Source organism: Podarcis gaigeae (genome assembly GCF_964106915.1).
Source record: "Podarcis gaigeae genome assembly, chromosome: 2".
Classification (NCBI taxonomy): Eukaryota; Metazoa; Chordata; class Lepidosauria; order Squamata; family Lacertidae; genus Podarcis; species Podarcis gaigeae.
In genome coordinates, this window is record NC_139679.1 from 69160518 (window position 1) to 69186770 (window position 26253).

At 42.4% G+C, this 26253-nt stretch overlaps 2 protein-coding genes across 5 annotated transcripts; one reads left to right on the plus strand and one right to left on the minus strand.

Moving 5' to 3' along the window:
• Nucleotides 1-27: 27 nt before the first annotated feature.
• KIAA1191 lies at nt 28-12139 on the minus strand. Of its 4 annotated transcripts, none has more exons than XM_083726317.1 (10): nt 11887-12118; nt 10054-10193; nt 9208-9303; nt 8864-8946; nt 7290-7480; nt 5660-5786; nt 4064-4188; nt 3369-3475; nt 2909-3054; nt 28-1675 (listed from the first exon to the last, which is right to left on the minus strand). In XM_083726317.1, exons 4-10 carry the CDS (start codon nt 8889-8891, stop codon nt 1467-1469), a joined length of 933 nt encoding a protein of 310 aa, XP_083582443.1. In that variant the 5' UTR covers nt 8892-8946; nt 9208-9303; nt 10054-10193; nt 11887-12118; the 3' UTR covers nt 28-1466. The 4 variants fall into 4 exon arrangements, with proteins under 4 accessions (XP_083582443.1, XP_083582445.1, XP_083582442.1 ...); XM_083726319.1 differs by having other exon boundaries at nt 9208-9740; nt 9798-10193; XM_083726316.1 differs by lacking the exon at nt 10054-10193 and having other exon boundaries at nt 11887-12139.
• Nucleotides 12140-19368: 7229 nt separating this feature from the next.
• On the plus strand, nt 19369-26191 carry ARL10 (ARF like GTPase 10). Its single transcript, XM_083726329.1, has 4 exons — nt 19369-21900; nt 22923-23091; nt 23370-23545; nt 24545-26191. Exons 1-4 carry the CDS (start codon nt 21709-21711, stop codon nt 24719-24721), a joined length of 714 nt encoding a protein of 237 aa, XP_083582455.1. The 5' UTR covers nt 19369-21708; the 3' UTR covers nt 24722-26191.
• The last annotated feature ends 62 nt before the right edge of the window (nt 26192-26253 follow it).

Below are 26253 nucleotides of genomic sequence, written 5' to 3' on the forward strand. Positions count from 1 at the left end.
CAGTGATAACCACATCCCCAACAGTCATTCTCTAAGGTTTTTTTATTATTGTGCAGAGATGTTAAGCACAGAGACATGAACACAAAATATCACAAAATAAGTTAACACTAAACAAAAAGCTGGATCACTGTTTACACACAGCAACGGTGATGACTAATAGGGCATAAAAAGCTACAGTGGTATTGAAGCACAAGTCCTAATGTCGTCAATGTAAGTAAAGAAATAAGATGAAGCTGAGTGAGACACCACCAAGTCACTCAGCTGCAGAACTGCCAACAATCTGTAGAAACAACATAGTTCAGAAAGGGGACAGATCCCATTTAGGACATAAAAAAAAAGATTAGTGAGGACTTCTCAGTAAACATGCTGTTAAACAAAAGACCTTTTTATCTGCATAATGGATATTTCAAGATTGCCATCTCATCACTATAAAGCCAACCGGTGACTTACAAGTTTAGGACAAGGACAGTACCTGCCCCCTATGTCTTCAAGCAATCACAGAACACATCAAGTCTTCCACTGTCTGATTGCTCAAATAGAAATTAGCAACAATTTATGCAAATGCTTATGTTCACATCTAAGGTGAGACGCTAGGTTAAAATCTTCCCTATGCTCTAATGACTTATTTTCCTCTTCCTCCCTAAGAAATATATAAATAAGCATAACCACTGTCCCTTTAACTTTATAGTTATTATCTCACATCCTTTCCCCTGAAAGTGCTACTAATAATTCCCAAATGAATCCCCAGGAAAACAGCTACAAATCCCTTTGTTACCTCTAGGAATGAAGAAACTTTTCCATTCTACTGTGGCTCCAGCTTCATGGTATGCAGAACCCATTTGATGCAAAGGGCTTCACAAACAGTATCATTTCATAGTACAAGTCTAGAATTAGTACTGATATTTTTTTCATGTTGAAACATTTAAGTCCCTAAGACATGAATCTCTTACATGTAGAAATAGCCAAGCAGGGAGTCTTCAACTTTCAAGCATGGTGCTAAATTTCTCCAATATTCTTACCAGAACATTAGACTTCAGTTGATGCTAGATTCCCTCAAACGGTTCAAAGAAGATACTAGAAAGTTATACATTGCCCTTCAGTAATCTTGCACGAATACGTAGATGTCTACACAAACAGCAGCCCAAATATTCAAGCCAAAAAGGTCCAATAAGTTGATTGTTTCCCTTTATAAAACTTAGGTATTCAGAGAAGCACAGAACTGCATGTCAGAACTCTGTTGGCAAGATAGTTATTAATTTGGTGCTGCATAAGAGACCTTTGGAAGGAAAAAAAAGAGCAAGAAATTCAGAAAGTTGCCCAAATCTTGTTTCACCACTGTCTGTAATTCTGACCTAGAAGAGACCTTCCTATGTCAACTGTATGTGTGGAATGTGAAAGACACCCTAGGATAATATAAGGTGTCCATCAGATTTCAAGATCATCCTGCCTTTTAAGTGGAGGTGTTTCTAGAACCCAGTAGGAGTAAGCACATTCATGTCCCGGGGTCTGAGGTTATGAGAACGTGGGGACCGCTTCTTTTCATCCATAGCTGGAATGTCCATCTTGGGAGGCTTGAAAGTTGCAGGGTCCTCTGCCATCCTGGTGGCCTGGGCACGCATTAGTTCCATTGGGGTTGGTTTCTGGGCACCCTTATAGGCCTGGACGGTAAAGCCCCCTGAGAGAAGAAGAGGATATAAAAGAGATAAGAGAAAGGCAAAAGCAGCAAACCATTACGCACATCTGTGCAGATGTACAGCACAATCAAGACTTGGGTAAGCAATTGCCATTTCATCAAATTCTAAGCACTAACCTGGCGTGCTCTGGTCCATGGGGTCACGAAGAGTCGGACACGACTAAATGACTAAACAACAACAAGCACTAACCACCATGTGGCATGTGGCAGTTCTCTTTGTCAACAAAAGATATTTGTGTATTTCTATAGTGACAGTCATATGAGGAAGCTATACCTAAAACTGCAACTCAAGTATCCCTTGTGATAAGCTTTTTGCACATAATCTATGGCAACTTTGCCTTGAACAGAATTTAATTGTCACTGGAAGATTCAGGAATAGTTCTGGCAAATCAGCTTTAAAGGAGCAATGCAGATGGTTAAAGAGTCAGAATAATATTCACTACATTTTTTCTTAAAAGAAGTAAGTAGGCAGAGCATCTTTGCTTATTGGGAAACTATGGAACAGACATTCCTCTATCAAATATGACTGAAGGCAAAACAAAACACTAGTAGCTAACACTTAGTAAAACCACATTAACTACAAATTTAGGATTAACGCTGCTGTTACAAAAGCACAATAATGTGGGGGGGGGGCGGGTACAAGACTGAATCCAAAGTTTGATTTTCCGACCTTTGAATGCAGCATTCAGGTTCTATGCCATAGACTGCAGAAAGCTGTGGACACACATTTTACTATATGCCACACCTTGATATATGCATTCTCTTCTGTAGTCCCAATTCCAATTGACAATAAATTCTTCCCATTTACTTTTAAGTCCCTTCATAATTTTAACTCTTCGTTAGAGCAGGGCTCAACTAATACATCAGTTGACTCCCATCAGCAGAATTCCTGCACAAGGGCTTTCACTTGTGCTATGGGGCTTTCCCTCCTCCTCTTCCCATACACCCCAAAATTGGCTCTGGGGGCATCAGGAGAAGCCCTAGAATAGTATGCAAGGGGAGGAGAGGGGGGATTGTTCTTTCTGGCAAGCCAAAATGCTTGCCTTGACAAAACAATTACCACAGTGTGATGTTTAATTTCTCCTTTAGTCTTTAAAGCCAAAGCTTGCTACTCCGGTCTTTTGTAAAATGAACACATATTTTTGAAGACTGTATTTTTGGAAGAACGCATATTTTTGAATACATAAAGACTGTTTTCTTAAAATGTTGCTGTACCTGAATCTGTGTGTTTTTGAAGAGCTCTAGGTCCAAAGAAGCTCCATTTTTCAGACGGTACTTTATCGCCATCCCCACCACCGGAATCCATGGCAGCAAGCTCAGGACCAGTGATGGATGCAGAGGACCCCTGACTAAACCAACCCCTGAAGAGAACAAATCAATTAAGAACTGAAACCGGATAGGCAGACCATGGTAGTATCTGACTACCACAAACATTTAATCCCAACTGAACAATTCTCACTCCACATAGGTTTACAACAAAAGATAAATCTAGGAAAAAATTATGTGAGCCACATTACCTACCCACAACTGAAAGACTCGGTATCTTTAAAAACGCAGCAAAAAAGCATTGGACAGATTCCACAAACAGGATTCACAAAACCCAAAAGGAAGCTAGGGTTCCTATTAATTTAGACACATAGTTAAGTGCCTTTTGTTTTCCTCTTGGGAAATGTACCTGTATGTGCGCTTGGGAGAGGAATGGGGAGTGCTGCTTGGAGTGGACTGGGCGGAAGAGGCCTGTTTATCTTCTTTTGCCATCTCTCCACTTTGCATCTTTAGGTTCTGTTAGAAAGGGTAAAGATGTACAGTTGGAAGCTTTCCAATTCTAGCAAGTGAACAGCGAGCAGCCACAGTTTAATTTTGTTTCTTTCATTGGTAAAGCTTAATAAAAGCATGATGTAGCATATTAATGAGACTTGCATGCAAGATTGTATGGAGACATTTCTGCCTTGATTACAGCTACCTCTCAGACATACCATCTTTCAAATCATCACCCTCTATTACTGAACTTTGTATTCCGCTTCAAAGGCATAGCACCCATTTCCCAGTAATAGTAAATTCTATATGTTTAGTCTCAGAAAGTTAAGCTTTTAGTGCAGGGAAATAAATAATTTACATAAATTACTTTCAGTTCCAATGCCTCACTGGTACTGATCAAGAACTCAATACATTATATTTAACTGGCACTAGATTCAAGCTCTCTTAACACAAACTCTGAAACAGGATGCAAACCGGAAAAATCCTTGATTCTATTGTGCCAATGGCACCTATTAGCAAACTTTCCACACTTAGTTCTGAAAAGTAGTAATTTACAACCAATACCAATTTAAGGAATTCACTACTAAAGCACAGTGAGACCCAACACCTTACATGGAGTGACTCAGCCACACGGTGGTATTTAGTCTCCTCTGCAGTGAGGCCTTTGTGGGGAGTGTATCCGGCATCTCTCAACCCTGCCTGCTGCTCAAAGCGTTGAATGCTCTCCTGAGTTTGCTCTAGAATGGACAACATGACACATTCATACAAGCCACAAACACTACGGCCTGCAACCAAGTTCTAAAAGGCAATATCCTATAGCCTTTATAGTTATTAGAAATGATAAAGCACGGAGGGAGATTTCTTTAAGCCATCTATTATAAAGCGCCAGAGCAACGCACAGCACAGTTAAAAAATGTTCTGGAACTTTCATCATTCCAGCAGATTGGAAGGGGAGGACAGGACTAAAGTTAAAAAGAGAGACGAGTATAGCAAAATAATCTAGGATTGCTTTGTTTGTTTATTAAATTTGTATACAGCCCTTCACCCAAAGATCACAAGGTGGAGAATATAAATAGTCCCCTTCCCACAAACACATTTAAAAGGCCATAGATTGTCTAATCAGCTAAAGGCCTGGTTATACAGAAATGTTTTCCTTTGCCCTGAGCTCTTCCTACAAGTAAGCTCACTGTATTTTGGGGGTTCCAGAACCAGACTTTCTAAACCAGGGATGGGGGACATGTGGCCCTGCAGGTGCTGTTAGATATTGTTACTGTCTATTGGCCATATTGGCTAGCTGATGGAAGCAGTAGCACATTATCTTGAGTCACAGGTAGGTTCCTCATCCCTGTTCTAAACCTTTACTGCGACAACTTTTGTTATGTTCTCATGAATGCAGCATAAATTCATACATAATCAGAAGCTGGGCCCAAAAAAGAAGCCAACAGGGTTTAGGAGGAACATCTTCAGAATGCTTTCCTCCAATCTAGTGTTATTCAGAGCAGAAACCTCAACCCTGTCCTTTAGTAGCTTTTTTAAAGAAAAATTATGCAATTGTAACGGCTATCTTTAAATATTAATAAAACTACAAAAGACTCAAAATGGTGAAATATATATGCCACATCCAAAGCATGCTGATTCAAGCATATTGTCTATGTGCCAGTTTATCTGCCCATTAGTAGGAGGAGGAAATGTACCATTAGCAACCTAATGAAGTTGTTTAATTCACTGTAAATTCAATGGAAGTGTGTATTTAGTTTTCCCAAAAGATTTAACAGCTACAATTAAACATACGTAGGTGCCAACAAATTATCTTCCACAGCCATTCATTTTAATACATTGACTGGACAAATGGAATGAGTTTGCCAAGCTAACAAGTAAGAGCTGGCAGTACAGTCCCACTACCACAAAACACATAATGAGGTGTTGCAGGACTTAAGAAGAACTAAATTTCCATGCTGTTTCCCTTAGGTTACATGCTAGTATTTAGGTACTAAAGAGGATCAGAATATGGAGGTAGAGCATCAAATTCATTCTTACAGCATTTTGTTTGACCCTTTCCATTAGAGGATCCAATCTCTTTGAAGGCCTTTCTGAATAGACTATATCACAGAGAATTAAAATAACCCACATGGTAATGGGAAATAAACAATATTGCAAAATTTGATCTCCAGGGTAACTTGCCTACTAGAGGAACACAAGAGCTCTTACTTGTGATGAGAGAATTCATGATGATGTGGGTGGCCTTGGCCTTCACTACAGGAACCTTGTTCACAGTCTCAGTGGAAGATGAGGGGGTAATGGCAGATGGATGCATGCTAGTCTCCCCTTCCTCATCCTGTGCAGAGGAAGCCAGGGACAGTTGAGGAGAAAGGGGCAAAATTACCTTAGGAGAATCTCACACACTACTCCTGATCCTCAAGGGAAGGAGTCCTGGAATCATACTTGAACTGTACAGATTGAACATGGTGCTCTTGCCATTTTCCCACCCTCTCATCTATAACATTTTAATTCTGTATAGTATTTAGAAATCTTTGGTCTTGCATCCAGCAAATAATCAATCTCAAAATATCATTCATTATATGAAGCTAGAGATCACTCCTATTTTCACCAAAAACCAGATCCGCTGTAGTCCATGAAAACAGGTGAAAATATTCTCTCCTGCATAGAAGATAACTCCAACCCCCAAGTCTAGTTCTCCTCATAAGATGACAACTATGGCTTTCTGCTTATTCCCTGCTTTTGAAAAGTAAATCCAGGGTCACAATCTGTTACTTGCCACCCACCCACAGCCATTTAACCCTAATCAAAATCTATAGTTTTTTTTAAAAAAATCATACCAGCTCTTCGTTGTGACACTTACACTCTTTTTGTCAGACATTTCACCAGTTCTGACCAGTTACAGCCATTGTAATGAAAATAAGTGTTTCTCCCTCAATAATTGTTTCTATAAAAAGTATCAATAGAGCATTTGTATTATTGGCATCTGCTTGACTCGAGAGAAATGGAGTGTGCCTCTGGAGTGAAGCCAAGCAGCTGTTAGTAGCACTGAAGTGACCTCTCAGGGATGCAAGCCTGGGCAATGTGTATGGAGGTCCTTGGCTGCCCAGTCAACAAGACCCTACTCTCAGCCTTGCTGAAGTGGTCCAAAGGAAAGCAGAGCATACGTTTGGTACCAGCTTGGCTTCAGGAGTTGCCAGAAGGAGGCGTACAAGGTGCCAACCAACCACCAACCATATTAGGGACTACGTTCTGGTTTTGTGTGGGGTTTACCCCTTAGCTTTTTCTTCCCTGAAGATATCCTGCAAGGCAGCAGAGGTTTAGGATCAGGGTTTTCCTTCTCCTAGGTGGATGAGCCCCACCTGCCCCTCACCTCCCTCTACAGCACGTGCAGAAACTGCCTTCTTGACACTTGGACCCACTATAGGTCTTGTCCACTCAATCTGCCAGAGCCTGTATTCACATGTAGGGGAAGTCCCTAACTCACCAAGGGTTTGAGACCACTCAGCTACCCTCACCTGGTTTAGCCGGCCAGTCAAAGTTGTTTCCCGGGGTGTGGCTGTCACGTGCTGATAACTTCTAGAAGCCACAGGTGAGAGCTGAGTGCAGCGTGGAAACCAAAGGTGGACAAAGTACCCCAGAAGGAGCACACTACATCTCCCACCAGAGGTACTACACCTCCCCTAACACCCCATACACCCAGAAGACCAAAGCAATGCAAATCTGATGCCCCTCAGCACAGTTAATTTCAGTGGTTGATTTACGTCTTCAGTGGGACATTAAAAGTGGTATTTACTGGACACCTCATACCACCTCTATAGTCACTCTAGAGACTGCATACCTTGGAAATATTTTCATATTTGCGTTCTGGGACGACTGGCTGTTTCCACAGGATATTGGTGGACATATTTGGAGGAGGAGGGGTCATTGGTGCTGTATCCTCAAGGGCATCATCATAACTGAATGTCCGACGGTTCATTCCAATGGGTTGGGACATCTTTCCTAGAAAGCCTCCAGAGCCATGCTCAATAGCTAAGGACAGAGATGAAAATTTCACAGTAGGCTGCACTTTTAGAATGTCAACTTTATACAAGCAAGTAGTACAGATCACATTAGCACTTATTTCATTAAGATGTTATTCTAGCATCAGTATCACAGGATTTTAGAACATTGTGATGTAACTAACTTTCTTTCAGGCCCAAGGCCACATCACCGTATTCCAACTCCGTCAGGGCAACATGCCACAGGTAGGCATGGCCACCTTATAGCAGGCAAGCAAGAGCACCTGTGCACAAGCCACCACATGCATACCAGGGAACACGCACACAAACAGCAAGCAAGGTGAAAAATGAAATTGACAATAGCTGTGAGGGTAGTTTCAACCTCTCTGCCCAGTACTATGAGGCTGAAATTCCATTAGTGTACTATGCCCCCCTCAATCTCAAGGCAGCACCACACTGGGTCAGGGAATTGGGGGCTACTGGAGAAGACTTAGTGGACTGGATGAAGCCCATTGGCCACTGGTTCACCACTACTGATCAAAACAATGCACTTGATCCATTTCAACTAATAATTAGAGAGCTAAAGGTGCTACTAGAGCAAGAAATTCTTAGGCCAAAGCTCCTAGAAACACTGTTACTCAAAAATGTCTACTGCCTATTAATTTAGGCACTTATCTAGTCCAGAATTACTAAAACCCAAGCCCTGGCACTAAAGCATTTATTCAGAATCTTTTCCCACATGAGACACCTAGGATCAGGAAGGTAATCAACTTTTCATTAAAAGATGTTCAAACATAATAACCCCAGAAAACACAACCTAAAAAAAAACCAGGCTAGAAAATGTTTAGGTACTTAGGATGATCATTTGATTTCATAGGAATCTGAAGAATTTTCCATCCCTGCCGAGATGACTTCCCAAACTAATGGCAAACAGCCTTTTTACTCATAATCAGGTAAATAGGCACACTAACCATCGGATTTCAATAAATTCACTCAATAGCAAATTAAAAGTCAAGTAATGGTAGCATGAAATACATAATCCTGAAGGCAATCTGAAAAACTACTTCCAGGAACAGATGGAAGAATTCATCTCAGGGGAGAACTCCATCAATTTAGTAATTAATTCATCATTATCTAGTTAGCAGTTGTTGGTCATTAGCAGGGAAGAAAACTGACAACTGCAACCATAAGATGCTAGGTCACCAACAGATGTATTGTTGAAGCGCAATTACAATTCTCTCTAGAGCAGAGTCGGATCTTTATGTGTGTCTGCATTTAGTGTGGTACAGCTAGACCTTCATAAAGACAACACAAATAGACTTGGGAGATTTGAATAAAGGGCCTGATGATATTTGTTACAATTACCACTAGACACTTTTACACCCAACACTTTTACTTAGATAATTAGTTTTACCAGGAGCATCTGTTCGTCTTGAAGCCATGATTGCAAGTCCAGGTGTTTCACTATATGGAAATCCAGAACAGTATTGCTGTTACCTAATAAAAACAGAGGGTACTTTCATCTGCAAAAGTTACACCATAGCCAAGGATCCTGGTTTATAATAAAACTAGAGTATGTCAATGAAGCTCCACATATTTTACTTTGCTTATAAAGCTAGCAAGATGTCTAACATTTATTTTGATGATTTAAATAATGAAGCAATGAAAAGGTATTATGACCTAACTCATTTTAAATTAATCAGCCTGCGTATCATTGTAATCAAAGTTTTTATAAGAAGAAAAACTAATAGAGCTTACCACAACTTATGATGAGAGAAAGATGTCAAAAAAGGACCATTCTGTTGCTGATGCTGAAACTAGCAAACCATCCTCACGAGCTTCCATGCAGACAGACTGACAAAAATTCAGAAGTAATAAATCTTTACTAAAGTAAGACAGTCTACAATTGCAGTAAAATTGTATTCATAATAACCTAATTCAATACTGACAGAAAGCCACTTCAACCTTCATAAAGGAGAAAATAGTGCACAACGCTCAAATGCCTCATCTACCTGTTAAACATTAGGTTGGTGGTTTGAGCCCACCCAGAGACAGCTGTGAGTGGAATTTCTGTATTGCAGGGAGTTGAACTAGATCAGGGACGTCCAACAGGTAGACCGTGATCTACCGGTAGATCACTGAATGTCTTGAGGTAGATCACTGCCCCCCCCCCCAAGAAGCTCAACAACTTTGGCTTCCCTTAAGAAAGCTCAACAGTTTAGCCCTGCACCCTCACAAAACGGTGCTTTCCTCCTCCCTAAAAAAAAAAAAAAAAGCTTAACAACTTTGACCTGAATCTCTTAAAAAACGGGCCTTCCTCCTCCTTATAAAAGCTCAACAACTTTAACCTGAACCCACAAAAAGGGGGCAGATCACTGCCAATTTTTAACTCTGAGTAAATCGCAGTCTTTTGGGAGTTGGCCACTCCTGGACTAGATGATCCTTCCAACTCTACAATTCTATGTGGGAATATTCTCTAACATTTGAAGTGGTCTCAACTAGACACTATGTACATCAACCACACCAAAGAAACCATCACTCAGTTGGACTGCCAAGTACTTGCAAAAATATAAAATATAAATATGAAGTTATAAATTAGCATACTTGGACTGCAGTAGTAAATAAATTAAGTCCAGTCAAAGTTGACTATGGGGTGCTGCGCTCATCTCACTTCAAGCTGAGGGAGACGGTATTTGTCCACAGACAGCTTTCCGGGTCATATGACCAGCATGACTAAACTGCTTCTGGAACAACAGAATACCCTGACGGAAGCCAGAGCACATGGAAACGCTGTTTACCTTCCCACTGAAGTGGTACCCATTTATCTACTTGCACTAGTATGCTTTCAAACAATAGAATTCAAACTGTGGACCTTCCTACTGCAGTGGCAACAACACAGGGTCAAAGAACACTCCACATCTCAATCAACATCTAAGTAATCTACAATGGCACCTGGTTTCAAGGTAATGGGAAGTTTTCCAGCACAATATAAAGCAATCAACAGTGGTAGTTTACCTTTGAATTAATAAAATACAATGGTCTCAAAAGGTATTCTGGTGATTTACCCAGACAATCAAAGGTAAGCATCAAATAATTCAGGTGAGGTAGGTATTTCCACGAGGGAAATGCAGACTTGCCATAGATACAGTCTCCACAGCAGTAAAGTTACCAGAGTGGGTGAGATATAAATAAGATGCCACAATGTAATTTAATTTTTCTAACCATCATCTGTTGGCCAGTTCTAAGCATTTTACTCTTCTTCCAACTGCATAAACTGCTGACCTGGAAAGCAGCCATACAATCACCCACTAGCTCATGCCATCATATTCTCCCATATGGTTGCAATTAACAGCAGACAGATGCTGTAAATGCAGCTTCAAGAGGCACCCAGTTCAAATGGCCACTTAAGTCTTGTCCAGCATTTCTCACTAGAGACCAACAATTGCTACTTCTTGCAGCCAAGCAAGCGGTTTAAATCCAAGTGAGCCTATTCTCTTCCTCCTCCAATAATGAGAGAGGATGCAAGGGCTAGTGGCATGGGCTGCTTTTAACATACTAACTGTATACAACATCTAACTGTTGAGGCACTTTACATATTATTATGAATCACTTTGAACAACCATCAACATGCAAAGAAAATAAGTTTTGCTGTAGGCTCAAAAGGTTTAGTCCACTAACAATCATTCCCTAAGCAAGTGTCTAAGGGAGGGAGCCACACCACCGACAAGTGTAGGCAACAGGTCCGCCTCATAGGTTAGGCTACAACCCTATACTCGCTTTCCAGAGAGTAAGCCCCTTTGAACTCAATGTTTAGGAAAGTTTTTAATGTCTGACGTTTTATCGTGTTTTTAATATTCTGTTTGGAGCCGCCCAAAGTGGCTGGGGAAACCCAGCCAGATGGGCGGGGTATAAACAGTAAATTAGTATTAGTATCTGGCTTGCTTCCGAGTAGGCATGCATAGTTAGGCTGAACACCGACAGGGAAAGGAGAGGCGTTAGTTTACAAAACGCATGCAGTGAGATTAAAAACGCGTTTAATCTATTTTTGCATGTTTACTCGAGAGCAAGTCTCACGGAGCCTGCAATAGGCCTTGCTCCCAAGTAAGTGTTTTTAGGATGGCACCCTAAGAAAAAGAGGCGGTTGCCTCAGATTTCACCACAAGCAGCATCTTCCGTCCACGTCCCGCCCTGTCCCGTGGGGGAGTTCAGGTATTTTCCAAATACTGTAGGCTTCAGGCTCTTCCAAGCAGATGTCTGGGAAGGTGTCGCGCAAAATAAATTCCGCCGGAGCCTTTCATCCCCGAGCCCAGCCTCCTCCCGTTGGTCTGCGGCGGTTCCACGACCGGCCTATCCCGCCCAGTATGCGCCGTAAACAACAAGGCCGCGCTCGGCTGCTTTGCCTGCCTGCCCTCCCTCCTGCCCGCCTCTTTCTCTTACCTCCCTTCTCTTCCTGGGCCGCCCGCAGCCCCCGGACTGGGTTCCCCCGGTACTAACAGGCCCGCTGCGCCCACGAGTCGGACGAGAGCAGGAGGCGGAGGAGGCCGCCCGCGAGCAGACGCCGGTCAACGAGATCCGGAGGCGCCATGGCGCAGCCCGAGCCGGGAGGAAGAGCTCAAGCCAGACCAAGCCAGATCAGCAGCAACGCGGCTGACGACATGCAACTCAAAGGACGCTGGCGGAGGGAGCGCAATCTATAAGCTTAACGATCTCGCGAGAGTTCAAGCTCGCGGCGTTTGAGAGACTAATTCTGAGGGAACTTAGCCGTTGGTATTCAGAAGTGTACGGGCTCCGGCAACGGAGACGGGCAGAGCGCAGGGGTGGTGCAGGCATTGATATACAGTGGCCTTGTTCTCTATGAATCTGTCTAATCCTCTTTTAAAGACGTCCACGTCGGTTGTCATCAGTGCCTCCTGTGGGAGCGAGTTCCATAGTTTGTGCTGTGTGAAGAAAAAGTACATTCTTTTGTCCGGAATCTTCCAACATTCAGCTACATTGTATGTCCACGAGTTCTAGTGTTACTAGAGATGGAGAAAAATGGTTCGTTTTCTCCATGCATAATTTTATATCTTTCTAGTGCTTTTTTCTAAAAAGAAAATGTTTAGGGGGTACTCTCATTTCCCTACTCATATTGAAATACTGCCCCTCAGTGAGGCCAAACTTAATGTCGGGGGTATGTGTACCCCTGTGTCCCCCCAGAAAAAGGCACTGTATCTTTCTATCATGTCACCTCTAAAAAGCCCCAAATGCAGCAGCCTTTTCTCATAAGGGTATTGCTCCATCCCTCGGATCATTGTGGTTCCACCTTTCCAGCTCGAAAATAACTTTTTTGAGGTGAGGCAATCGGAGCTGTACACAGTGTTCCAGGGGCAGTTGCACCATAGATTTGTACTTGTATCCGCCGTTTTATTTTCAATTCCTTTCCTAATAATTCCTAGCATGATATTTTCTTTTTTCTTTTTTTTTTCACCGCTGCCACACACTGTGTCAGCTTCTTCATTGAGTTGTTCACTCTTTTTCCTGGTTAGTCATCACCAGTTCTTTTTATATATATATATATATATATATATTATTTAGGATTTTCTTGTTTTACAGAAGTGTAATGCCTCGTATTTTTTCCCCCCATGTAACATTTTTACAAATCCGTTTCATTTGTTGAGGCATTAGGGGGAGAAGAAAAAAGAAAAAGAAAAAGAAAGGGGGTGGAGGGGGGGAAGATGGATGGGGGTGGGGTCAGGTGGTGGTGTTTCTATTATGCTTAATGTATGTAGAGTTTGGTGTCAGCGTTGTTTGTGTTGTTCACTTGTGTTCCTTTGGTGGTGAGAGAGTTTGGGGTTGGCCTAGGGTGTGATTGTTTGTTTGTGATTGGCTGTGGTGATCTTTGTTTTCGTGTGTGAGTGGGGTGGGTGGGTGTTTTGGATCAGGTTAGCCATATTGATTTGTATGCTGTTGGTGGATTATTGTCATTGTCTTGTTGGGCTGTGTATGTGATAAAGGGGAGCCATACCGGGGTGAAGGTGTCTTCTTCTGTCGTCACCAGTTCTGACTCCATAAGTGTATAGGTTAAATAGGATTTGGGGCCCCAGCATGCATGAGTTCACACTTATTTACATTGAATTGCCCTTGCCATTTTACCACCCATGCACACAGTTTGAAGATGTCCTTTGGAAGCTTTTTGCAATCCTGCTTTGTTTTAATGACTGAACAACTGAGTATCATCCCCAAACTTGTCCACCTCACTGCTCACCCCTAACTCTAGATCTTTAAAAAAAAAAAGAAAGTTAAAAAGCACAAGTCCCAATACTGATCCTTGGGGGACTCCACTTTCTACATCCCTCCATCAAGACAACTATCTATTTACTCCTAGTTTCTGCATTCTGTTATGTAATCAATTCCTAATCAATAATATGTATTCCTCTTGTCCTGTATCTGCTTACTAAGCAGTCAAAAGCTTTGTGAATATCCAAGCACACTGTGTCAACTGGATCACCTCTGTCTATATGGTTGTTGACACTCTCAACTAATACAGTGGTACCTCAGGTTAAGTACTTAATTCGTTCCGGACGTCTGTTCTTAACCTGATACTGTTCTTAACCTGAGGCACCACTTTAGCTAATGGTGCCTCCTGCTGCTGCTGCGCTTCCAGAGCACGATTTCTGTTCTCATCCTGAAGTAAAGTTCTTAATCCGAAGTACTATTTCTGGGTTAGCGGAGTCTGTAACCTGAAGCGTATGTAACCTGAAGCGTATGTAACCCAAGGTACCACTGTAGGTTAATAAAACAGGCCTTACTCTTTTTTTAAAAATAATTTTTATTGATTTTCCAACACAGATTAAAAAACAAAACAACACACAATACATAGACAAACAAAAACATATACCGTAAACATGTATAATTTCAAAACCTCTTTTTCATAAGCCTTACTTCCCAGACTTCCCCTTACCTCCCCTTTTCTGCATCCCTGTTTTAAAATTTCTTCAACAACCCCTCACTCCAATTTAACTAATTGCTCATTTTCTTTTTCTTTTTTTTAGCTTCTTCTCATACTTAGTCAATTACAGCTGTAATTCTATATTTTTCCTTTCCCTTGACATTTTAACACTCATTAATTTTACAACAGTTCTTGAGATATACTTTAAATTTCTTCCAATCTTCTTCCACTGTCTCTTTTTCTTGGTCACGGATTCTGCCCATCATCTCCGCCAATCCCATGTAGTCAATCACCTTCGTCTGCCATTCTTCCAATGTGGGTAGTTCTTGTGTCTTCCAATACTTTGCTAAAAGAATCCTTGCTGCTGTGGTAACATACATAAAAAACGTCCTATCCTTCCTTGACACCAATTGGCCGACCATGCCCCGGAGAAATGCCTCTGGTTTCTTATGAAAAGTACATTTAAGTACCTCCTTAATTTCATTATAAATCATTTCCCAGAAGGCCTTAATCCTCGGGCAAGTCCACCAAAGGTGGTAAAAGGTACCTTCAGTCACGTTACATTTCCAACATTTATTATTGGGCAGGTGGTAAATTTTTGCAAGCTTGACTGGGGTCATGTACCACCTATAAATCATTTTCATAATATTTTCTCTTAAGGCATTACATGCCGTGAATTTTATACCGGTGGTCCATAACTGTTCCCAGTCAGCAAACATAATGTCATAACCAATGTCTTGTGCCCATTTGATCATAGCTGATTTAACTGTCTCATCTAGTGTACTCCATTTCAGCAGCAGGTTATACATTCTTGACAAATTCTTAGTATTGGGTTCTAACAGTTCTGTTTCTAGTTTTGATCTCTCCATCTGGAAGCCAATTTTCCTGTCTTGTTTAAACACCTCCATTATTTGATGGTAATGAAGCCAATCTCGTACTTTAGACTTCATTTTTTCGTAACTCTGCAATTTAATTGTTCCACTCTCTTGCTCTAAAATTTAACAGTATTTTGGCCATTTCGATTCCATATTAAGTTTTTTCACCTCCTTTGCTTCCATTGGTGACAGCCACCTAGGGGTTTTATTTTCAAACAAGTCCTTATATTGAATCCAAACATTGTATAGTGCTTTCCTGACAATATGATTTTTAAATCCTTTATGAGTTTTTACCTTGTCATACCATATATATGCATGCCAACCAAATCTGTTATCAAAACCTTCCAAATCCAAAATGTCTGTATTTTCAAGAAGTAGCCAGTCTTTCAACCAGCAGAAAGCTGCCGATTCATAATACAGTCTTAAGTCCGGCAGGGCAAACCCCCCTCTATCTTTTGCATCAGTTAATATCTTAAATTTTATTCTGGGCTTTTTGCCCTGCCAGACAAATTTAGATATGTCTTTCTGTCACTTCCTGAAACAGTCCATTCTGTCCATAATCTGTAATGTCTGAAATAAAAATAGCATTCTAGGCAATACATTCATCTTAATTACAGCAATTCGGCCTAAAAAGGAAAGTTTCAAATTTGACCATATTTCTAGATCTTTCTTTACCTCTGTCCAACATTTATCATAGTTATCTTTAAATAAGTTCGCATTCTTAGATGTCATGTTAATCCCCAAATACTTCACTTTCTTTGCCACCATTAATCCAGTTTCACTTTGAAACCTCTCTTTTTCAGCATTTGTTAAGTTTTTCTCCAGAACTTTAGTTTTTTGCTTATTCAGCTTGAATCCTGCTACCTGACCAAAGGCTTGAATTAGTTCCAAAACTCTTTTCGTACTAGTGTCTGGCTGTTGTAAAGTTAATACTAAGTCATCTGCAAAGGCCCTCAATTTATATTGTTTGGCTCCGACCTGAATTCCTTTAACCAGCTGGTCCCCCTTTTTGGTATAAGTGTAATGAATGCTTCTTTCCATGATTCGGGTGCCTTTTTCCCCTCTAAGATTTCATTGCAGACCTCCTTCAACGGTTGTATCAACCATTCCTTCAAAGCTTTATAATATCTGGAAGTCAGTCCATCTGGTCCTGGAGATTTCCCCAGTTGCATACTTTGAATGGCCCCCTCTATCTCTTGTTCTGTTATTTTCTCATTCAAGACCATTGTACTTTGTTGTGAAATTGTTTGTAATCCATATTTCTTAAGAAAATCGTCTATTTCTCCTTCATTCTCCGGCCCTCGTGCATATAGTCTTCTGAAATAACTCTGAAAACAGTTGCTAATCTCGTTTGGTTTATAAATGTTATTTCCATCTACCTCCAAACTTGTAACTGTGTTCAGTTTTTGTCTCTTCTTCAATTGCCATGCTAGAAGTTTCCCACATTTATCTGCTGATTCAAATGTCCTTTGTCTCATTTGCTTGATTTTCCATTCTATCTGTTGATTCATCAGTTCCATATACTGCATCTGGTAAAACTTAATTTCTCTAAAAATCTCATGAGACTTTGGTTTTGACCTCAGTTTCTTTTCTCCTTTTATCTTTTCCAAAATCTTATCTTTCTTTTCATTTTGTTTCTTCCTCTTTAAAGAATTCTGTTGTATCAGGAAACCTCGCATCACGGCTTTGCTTGCGTCCCAAATTACTCTTTTCTCCACCTCTGTCTTCAGGTTTATCTCAAAGTAGTCTTTCAAAGTTTTTTGGGCCTTTTTGTAGATCTCTTCATCTCTGAATAGGGTGTCATTCATTCTCCATCTGAAGGAACCAGCTGTTGTTAGTTTCATCTCCATCTTTACAGCGTTATGGTCGGAGCAAGTCTTTGGGCAGATTTCTACTTTTTTTATCTTTGGAGCCATCCCACTAGTAATCCATATTTGGTCAATTCTTGTCCATGTCATTTTTGCTTCGGAGAAAAAGGTTCCCTCTCTCTCCAGAGGGTTCCTTGTTCTCCAAATATCAATCAAGTCCATATTTTCAATCATTTCAAAGAAAGTCTTTGGTAATCTCCCGTCCTTAGAGACCACCTGTCTTTGTGCTTTATCCATGTTTGTAGAAACCACACCATTCATATCTCCCAACATAATTACATTATAATCCAGATAGTCCATTAAGATCTCATGCAACTTCTTAAAAAATTCTGCCTTCCCTTCATTTGGTGCATAAATTCCAACTGTCAAAAATTTTTCTCCTTGGACTTGTATTTCAATTGCTAAAAATCTTCCTTGTTCATCTTTAAAAATCAGCTTTGGGGCCAGCTTTTCCTTTGCGTAGATCACCACTCCTCTTTTCTTAACTTTGTCTGATGAAATAAATTCCTGTCCTAATCTTTTATTTATAAGCAATTTTCTATGTGCCCTAGTCACGTGGGTTTCTTGTAAGCAAATTAAGTCCAATTGTTCTTTTTTCAAAATATGAAAAACCTCACGCCTTTTTCTGGGAAGGTTCAGTCCGTTACAATTCCAACTTAGAAATTGCAGAGCCATCTTGTTATTTAGTTGGTTACTCCTCCAACTGCTCCCTGCAGTTGTTCTTCCTCTGTCGGTGGTTTAAGTCCAAATGTTAAATTTGAAATATCTGCTTCTGAAGTTGGTTCCACCACTCCCTTCTGGAGGTCCTCCTCGTTTCTTTCCAGGAATTGTTCTTTGTCTTGAACTGTTCTTATTTTTACTTTCTTTCCTTTGTAGTTGAAAGACAAACCTTGTGGATATTCCCACCTGAAAAGTATATCGTTCTTTTTCAGCAGGTAAACCAAGTCCTTGTAATAAGCTCTCGCCTCCAGAATGTATTTAGGGATGTCCTTGTAGATTTGCACAAAAGCATCTTCAATCTCCAAAGTTCTTTGATAATGTAGATTTAGTATTTTATCTCTTTCCTCTTTGGATCTTAAGGTTATCAGACAATCCCAAAACAGGCCTTACTCTTGCAGAACTCATGCTGGCTCTGCTTCAGCACAGCTTGTTCTAGATGACTGGTCATGGTGTTCCGTTGCACTAAACGTGGTTTAGTCATGCTGGCCACATGATCCGGAAAGCTGTCTGTGGACAAACGCCGACTCCCTCGGCCTGAAAGCGAGATGAGTGCCGCAACCCCATAGTCACCTTTGACTAGACTTAATCATCCAGGGGTCCTTTACCTTTTTTACCTATATGATTGGTTGTTTTATCTTGAACAATACCTCCCACCAGTTTCCCCAAGGCAGACGTTAAGCCAACCAGCCTGTAATTTCCACAGTGCTATTGAGGAATCTGCCCCTTTGGGGATTTCTGGCATGCTAATTTGATGCTTTCTTTAACAACCAGAGCAACACCAACTCCAGTATGTCTTCTCTGTTCTTCCTATAGTATTTATATCTAGATATAATCATGTCCTGCTGGTTCTCTCCTTTCCACCAGGCTAGTCATGCTTGGAAGGCCTGTTATGAAACTATGGGAATTGTGATTTTGTGCTCTAGTTTTGCGTAACGTTGCTGAATTGCCAGTGTATTCCTGTAATACAGAAGCAATTTAGTTACAAATCAAATGACAGACCTTGAAGCCGCATTTCAAGGCTGTAATTTGCCCCCACCCCAAAGTCCCTGACACATGCACACACCTCTTTGCAGCAGACGAAAGTTTGGTGGAGGGGGCAACTTCTTGGCAAAAGTTTTGCCAAGCCCTGGTATGCATGTGTACTTAAAGGCGGGGGGGGGGGGGGAACTGTCCAGAACAATTATATAACTTCAATAAGTTATGCCTTTCTTCTTGTTTTCCTCTTCCCTCCCCATTACGTTTTCCTTTTGTATGATGTCTGTTAGTTTGTGAGCTTGAAGGCAAGGGGCCTGTTTGTCTTTTAATCTCTGTACAGCACAAAGAATAAAGTATGAACTTTAGAAGTAACATTGTTGTTTTTAGAAGAAGAGTGAAACTGGAACCTTGCAAACATTTGTGTAGGGCTCACAAGGATTTCATATGAAGGTACTAATATTCAACCTGTATTCCAAAGCATACTGCCTTTGACAGTGGAGGTAGAACATGTTCAGGGTTAGTAGCCTCTATCTATCTATCAAACCTTTTTTGAAAATACAAATTAAAAGTAAAACAAAACAGATGCAAAAGGTGAGTACTAATATAACAAGTTTAAGACAATTCAGTAACTATGCATACTAACAATCTTAACTCTTTCTCATTTAGATTTTCTTTAAAGGGTTTCAGGATAAAGAGAGAAAATAACTCAGAAGGTCAATAGTCTAGAGTACATGGGCCAGGGAGAGGGCAACAGCCACTTTCCATTGAGCTTTAGCACTTATAGCTGCAGAGAAGCCCTTGAAAGCAGGGTTGGGTTGCATCCCAATAACCCCATACAGAAAAAAAGGAAACTGCACACATATTGCAGTATTGTTTTGTGACCTTTGGGAAAGTCAGAATTTACTGAGTGTCCTGAATCATCAAAGGATTGTTGTTAGGCAAGGTATCTGCTTGACACTGCAGTTCCAGCAAATAATGTTGTTGCTTTTATTTTTTAATGCAGATATGTCAGAGAAGAGAGATGGAAATAATTCTGAAAATGGCAATTTATTCCTCCCACATAAATGGTGCTTTTCTTCAGCAATGGGCTGGATAGTTATTCAGTACCATGACTCCTTTATTAAATATACCTTTAGGAATCATGACACACTTCTCAGAGGCTGCTCAGAGTTTAATAAAAAACACTAATAATAATACAGTGTTACAATGGAATGAAGAGAGGGGTCTGAGATCAAGTCCCTATCCTGGCTGTTGTGGGCAGGAGCTGTTTCTCTTTTATTCTCTCTTATTCTCTCTTCCCCTCAAGACAATATGGTTCCTCAGAAATCCCCCCCATTCTTTTTCATCTCTTAATTTTTGTCTTTTGTTATCATTGTTCTCTTTGTTTTATGTACATTTTAAAATGAAATAATAATATAAAACATTTACAAAGAAAAGAAAGTTCCCCTTCAGATGTTTTTCCTCCCCTTCAATATTTATTTAGCTACAATACCAGTTATGTGCTGTCTTTCAGTATCAAGCCCTCCCAAGGTGGTTTACAAAAGTTAACTAGCTTCATATACATAGCAGGAACACGGGGCTTTCAGATAAGAATCATCAGTCTACCTGCTCCCTGGACCCCTATGTGATATTACTTTTACCCATTCCTATGATCCACTTGCCCTGAGAATTGATACTTCTTTTCAGCAGGAGTCCTAGACTGTGGCATGTCTGTAAAAATACAGTTAAAAAATCACACCTGCCCAGCTTTATCCAACTTGCCTCTGAATACTGATTGCTGGAAACCGCAGGAGGGGAGAATGCTCTTGTGCTCAGGTGCTGTGTGCCAGGCATCTGTTTGGCCACTGTGAGAACAGGATGCTGCCAACATGATTTTCATGGCAGTGCCTCAGAGGCAGACCAGTTCCAATCTGCATTTTGCTTGGGCATGGACAAACCCTCAGACCATTTGGTCCATCTAGGTTAGTACTGTCTACACTGACCAGAGGCAGCTCTTCAGGGTTTCAGGCAAGCTTCTTCTCCCTTTGTTCTACCTGGAGATGCCAAAGATGAAACCCAGGACATTCTGCATGCAAAATGTCCTGTCATCTTGGTATGAGACATGAGCAAGGTTGGTCTGAGACATTTTGGCCTCTGGGGTGAACTACAAAATGGCACCTCCCCACCAGGGAAGAAAAGGTGAGTGAAGTTATACCGCAAGAACAAGGTGGAATTAAAGATCTACATCCAGATCTGCTGCCCCTGTGGATCCTGCCACTAGAGGCAATTGCCTCACCATGCCTCATGGGTGGGCCAGCCCTGGACATGGGTAGGGGGACTTGTGGCCCTACAGATGTCATTGGACCCCAGCTCCCATTACTGTATTCCCAGGCAGCATGGTCAGTGGTCAGGTATAACGGCAGTCTCAATCCAGCAATAGTGAGAATTCCGCCTTGGCGTAAGGCAATATTACGCTCAGCAATGCATTTTCTCTTTCTCTGTCACCCACCGCCCGCTCCCGGGGAATCTTACTAGGTGGAAAGAAAGAGCAAGTCCCCTTTAAGGCCGAGAGTGACGTCAGCCGGACTCCGTCCGCAGTTTGCTGGGGCTGATGCTTCCACCGGCCGGGAAATTCTCTGGCTGCTTAGACTGAGTCAGCAGCGCGCGCGCACGCACAGAGGCTGTTGTTGGTCAGCTGGGCGCATCTGTTATGGATCGCTGCACTTGCTAGTACACAAGCCTCTTCAATCCAGATTGCTAACTTGCGAAATAAGGAAGCACACGGATTTAAGGCAAGCCCAGGAGGCTGCAGGGGACTTTTCTGTGCGGGTTCATTCGGAGTGAGACGCTGCTGGTGTTGTTGCAGTTGCCTCTCCGCCTGATTGGAAGTTGTTTCAGTCCGGTTCCTTCGCCAATGGCTCCTGCTGGCGCCATCAGACACCTGAGCCTGGCGCTGGGCGCAGCGGTGGCCGCCCTGGGCTCCCTTCTTTTCATCGCCTGGAAGATCTACTTCCGAGACGTCAACGACAGCTGCATCGGCTGGAGGGGGCGCTGGGAGCAGCAGCTGGAAGCGGAGCTGGGGCGCAACGCACCCGGAGGCGAGGAGGTAAGATGGGTGGAGGCTGGGAGCGCCCTATACTCAAGGCCAGTGCTACTCTGTCAGCCTCCCCCTGGGACAATTGCAGCTCAGTTGCTAAAAGGAAGGAATATGTTGGGATCCATCCAGATCAGTCCTTTGCCTTAGGGGGACTGGTCAGATGTGGCAGATGGGGTCGTGATTCCAGGAAAGGTCCTAGAACAGATAATTCAACAGTCCTGTCCATGAGCACTTGGAAAAGGATGCAGTGATTCCTAAGACCCCGCATGAGTTTCTCAAAAACAGGTCATGCCAGAAGAATTTCATTTCATTTTTCATAGAGGATAGAGGTACAAGCTTGGTGGATCAGGGGAATGCTGCGGACATAGTGCTTCAGACTTTTGACAAAGCCCCCCCTCCCCCTATTCTTGCAAGGAAGCTGGTAAAATGTGGACTAGATGGAGTAATTGTTGGGTGGATTTGTAGATGGTTAGCTGACTCAACTCAAAGAGTACTTGTTAATGGTTCTTTGTCATCCTGGAAAAAAGTGATAAATGGGGGGCCGGCTGCAGGGATCTATCCTGGGCCAATGGTCTTTATAAACAACTTGGATGAAGGATTTGAGGGGATGTTCATCAAATTTGCAGTTGACATCAAACTGGGAGAGGTAGCTAGTGCTTCAGAAGACAGAATCAGGATCAAGTATATTGTTTTTGGATGCTTAATCTAAGAACTTTTGCTCCATAGGTTACATAGGTTTGTGTATAGTACACAAAATAGCTTGATGTTCAATTTGGCTGGTGTCTTCCTTGTTTGGATGCTTAATCTAAGAACATTTGTTGCAACTGCATCTAACAGTGCAAGGCTATCCATCTCTTTCATTTCTAAGTGACCTTCCCCGACAGCCTAACAATAACAGCTTTACACACAACCCAAACATGAAGTCTGGTTTTGCAGACTTGGCAAATAGCCACAGGTGAGGCTGCCAGTCATGAAAGGCCCTCCTGCAGCTATGCTACTGCTGTGCCTCGAAGCCTTTCTTCTCTTTTCAGCCACCTTCCTGTGAGTATCAGATTTTGGTCCTTGGTTTGGATGGGGCTGGAAAAAGCAGCATTATCCACTATATCTGCAGCACAGAAGCCAAGATGCACATAGCACCCACTCAGGGCTTCAACTCAGCACAACTGCAGGCCAATGGGCTCCAGATGGACCTCCTGGAGGGTAAGTCCTACCACAGCCTCCTGGAAGCAAGGCAGTCTGGGACAGTGGGAGAACTTTGGAAGTGGCCTTGTATCATTGCTGTGAGGGAAATGTGCAAGGAATTCTCTCTAAGTCATTGCATCACAAATATTTGAGGGGGGGGTTATTAGAAGTTCTATGAGCGTAAAACAGAACTGAGTGTTCCATGCACCTCTTTTCTTTGGCAGTGGATGGGTGCCGAAAACATGCCATATACTCAACATGTATGGTTTTTATTTTTGGTCCTTTTTGTGTCTCAGTTGGTGGCAGCCAGAATCTACGTTCGTACTGGAACCACTACCTCAGCAAAGCCCATGTCCTAGTGTTTGTAGTGGACTCTGCAGATGGCCTGCGCCTCCATACTGCCCGACAGGAGCTCCATGGCCTGCTAGCAGAGGACCCCCAGTTGCCTCTGATAGTTCTCGCTAACAAACAGGTGGGCCTCTTCTTTCACCTGGGACTATCTACAGAAGCCTTTCTCAACCTAGGGCCCACAGATGTTCTTTAACTACAACTCCCATCATCCCTGACCACTGGACATTCTGGCTAGGAATGATGGGAGTTGTAGTCCAACAACTTATGGGGATCCAAAGTTGATAAAGACTGGGTCTAGACTAGAGCAAGGCACCTTTTACCAGATGGAGCAGGACAACATTCCTGATAGGGATGACTCCTCCTGCTGGAGACAAGCAGGATCCTCAACTTGCAACATCATCTCTAGAGGGGAGGAGTCATTGCATCTCTCCAGACCTGCCTGCTGCAAGGGAAAGCTGGGTCTTTGTGCCTCTCTCTGTGTGCTTGAGTGGAGTGGGGCCAGAGGCAGAACTGGCCATGTTAACGGATATATAGTAAGCAATGCAGAAGTTGTCTTTTGTATAGTAGGCCACACAAAGGTTAGCAGTGTTTACACACACATCTCTCCATCCTCCAGCCAGGCAAGCAAGAGGTGTTATCACAGTTCAGTGATAACATTCTAGCCAGGCAAATGCACACAAGGAAGGTGCAGAGCAGGGCTGGTGAGAGATGTGCCCTGGGGAAGAGTTCCAAGGGCCAGATGGAGATGCCCGGAGGGCCACATTCAGCCTAGTTCCCCACCCCTGATCTGGAGATGGAACCCTGAACGTGCAGAGATGGAAGGGACCCCCAAGAGCCATCTAGTCCAACCCCCTGCAATGTAGATCTTGTCTGTGTGCTTGACATCTTCTGCATATTATTTGCTTGTACTGACATGACTAAGTATATTGGATAGCTTATGGTGTCGTCATAAGCATTTAATGTCAAGTATAACTGTCTCCTTCCCAGCTCTCCTTTTCACACAGATTCTTGTCTGAGAAGGAGTGAAAGTAGATTTAAAGGTGTGCTTAAATACAGTTCTCTTAAGGACAGGTGGGGAAGCGGTGTCATTTGTTCAACCTGTGATCTATATCCACTCTAGGACAAGAGTGATGCGCTGAGTGTGGCAGAATTGCACAAGGAGCTGGCACTGAACACCCTGAAACATCAAAGGGAATTCTTTCTTCTGCCCACAAGTGCTACTGATGCTGGCCTGACCACCACAAACAGTGTTCTCCACCTGAAGAACCTGCTGCTCAAACTCCTAGCTCAAATCTGAAGGTTCTTCAACATCTCCAGGATATTCAAGCCACATGGAGCCAACTCTTAGCTTCCTCTTAGCTTATTGAGATCTTATCCTCAGAGAAACAGGCTTTCCAGGTCCTCAAAAGTATTTTTTAGGTGTTTACTAAACCCCCCTTCTGGAAAGAAGCCTTACCACCAATATAACCATTGAGACCTTGGCTAAAACAGGGGCAAAATATACTGACCGTGGGGATAATACAGTAGTCTTGGGGGTGGCTGCTGGCATCGGCTGCTGAAAGTCCTAGGGAATGGCACTGTCAATATTTGCACTAAGAACTATCACTTTGTCTTCAAGACTCGACACAGCAGGTCTATAGGAAAAGTCTGCCCTGTGCAGGCTGGAATACCTCATCCCTCACTGCCCTTTTGAGAAGCTGGGGATTGACTTTGCCCCTATGAAATACTATTAAATCCTCACTGCAATTAGTGGGGAACAGGATGTACCGTCTCAAACTGCCATGAGGGCTAGTCTGAGAGTGGGTGTTAAAGGAGCATCTCAGCAGAGCATGTGCAAGCAGCTATTCTGTTGAGGTGTCCCTGATGGCTGTTAGGGCTTTAAATGCTACTTATTAGTGCAATAAAGTCTATCATACCTGATAAGCACCTTGATGGCTTAGTTGATCCCTCTCCAACATACTACATGCCCTTGAATTACAGCCGTTTCCTTAGCCTAAGCATGTTGGACCAATTGTGCTTCTGAGGCACTAGCTCCTTGCTCCAAGTGTCCTTGTTCAACTTCCAAAGTCAAGTTAGCCCCCAGTGAATTACTACCCTTAATCTCTTTCTGAAGAAAGCAAGAGTTGTGAATTTCAGTGAAAAGCTGCAGAAGGAACTGGGAAATTTGAGGTACCTAATATGAATTGCTGTGCCCAGGCTAATGAAGCTGCAAATCTCTTTCTCAGTTTGGTGCTATGTTTGATCTCAAGTCACCTGGCTCAGGACTCATTCCTATATAATCCATATTCCTCCCGAACTGGAAACTATACAGTCAGATAGTGGTGGCTGGGACATGCCAAGGGCCGGCCTCAGAGTTTGGGCTGCCCGTGATGTGGAAGAAGTTGGTCTCAGACAAAATGCCAATCTTACCTCTAGAGAAAGGAAAAGTTTTACATGTTCAGCTAGGCAGTCCTGCAGAGGGACCTTGTGTTTACAAGCAGTGTTAACCCAACCCTTGTGTGCTCTTTCTCAAACAGTACACATGCCAACTTCCTGTTTCCTTTCCTCACAGCAGGAAAACAGCAGTACTGCCTGAGCTTGGGCTACACTCCTTTTGCAAAACCTGATCACCTCTCCTGTCCCATCAAAGGTTATGGGAAGCTGTTTGTGCCTGTGGCTCCTAGCCCTAAGTTCCTCTTGCCTGTATGAAATGGATAATTGGTGACCAACTGTTTACACTATGCCCCCCTCCCCACTGTATCAAATAAACCTTGAGTTGTTTGTCTCAGCTGTAAGGGATATGGTTGTGTTTTCTATGCAACTAGAGATATCACAAGGCCAGCAGCGTCA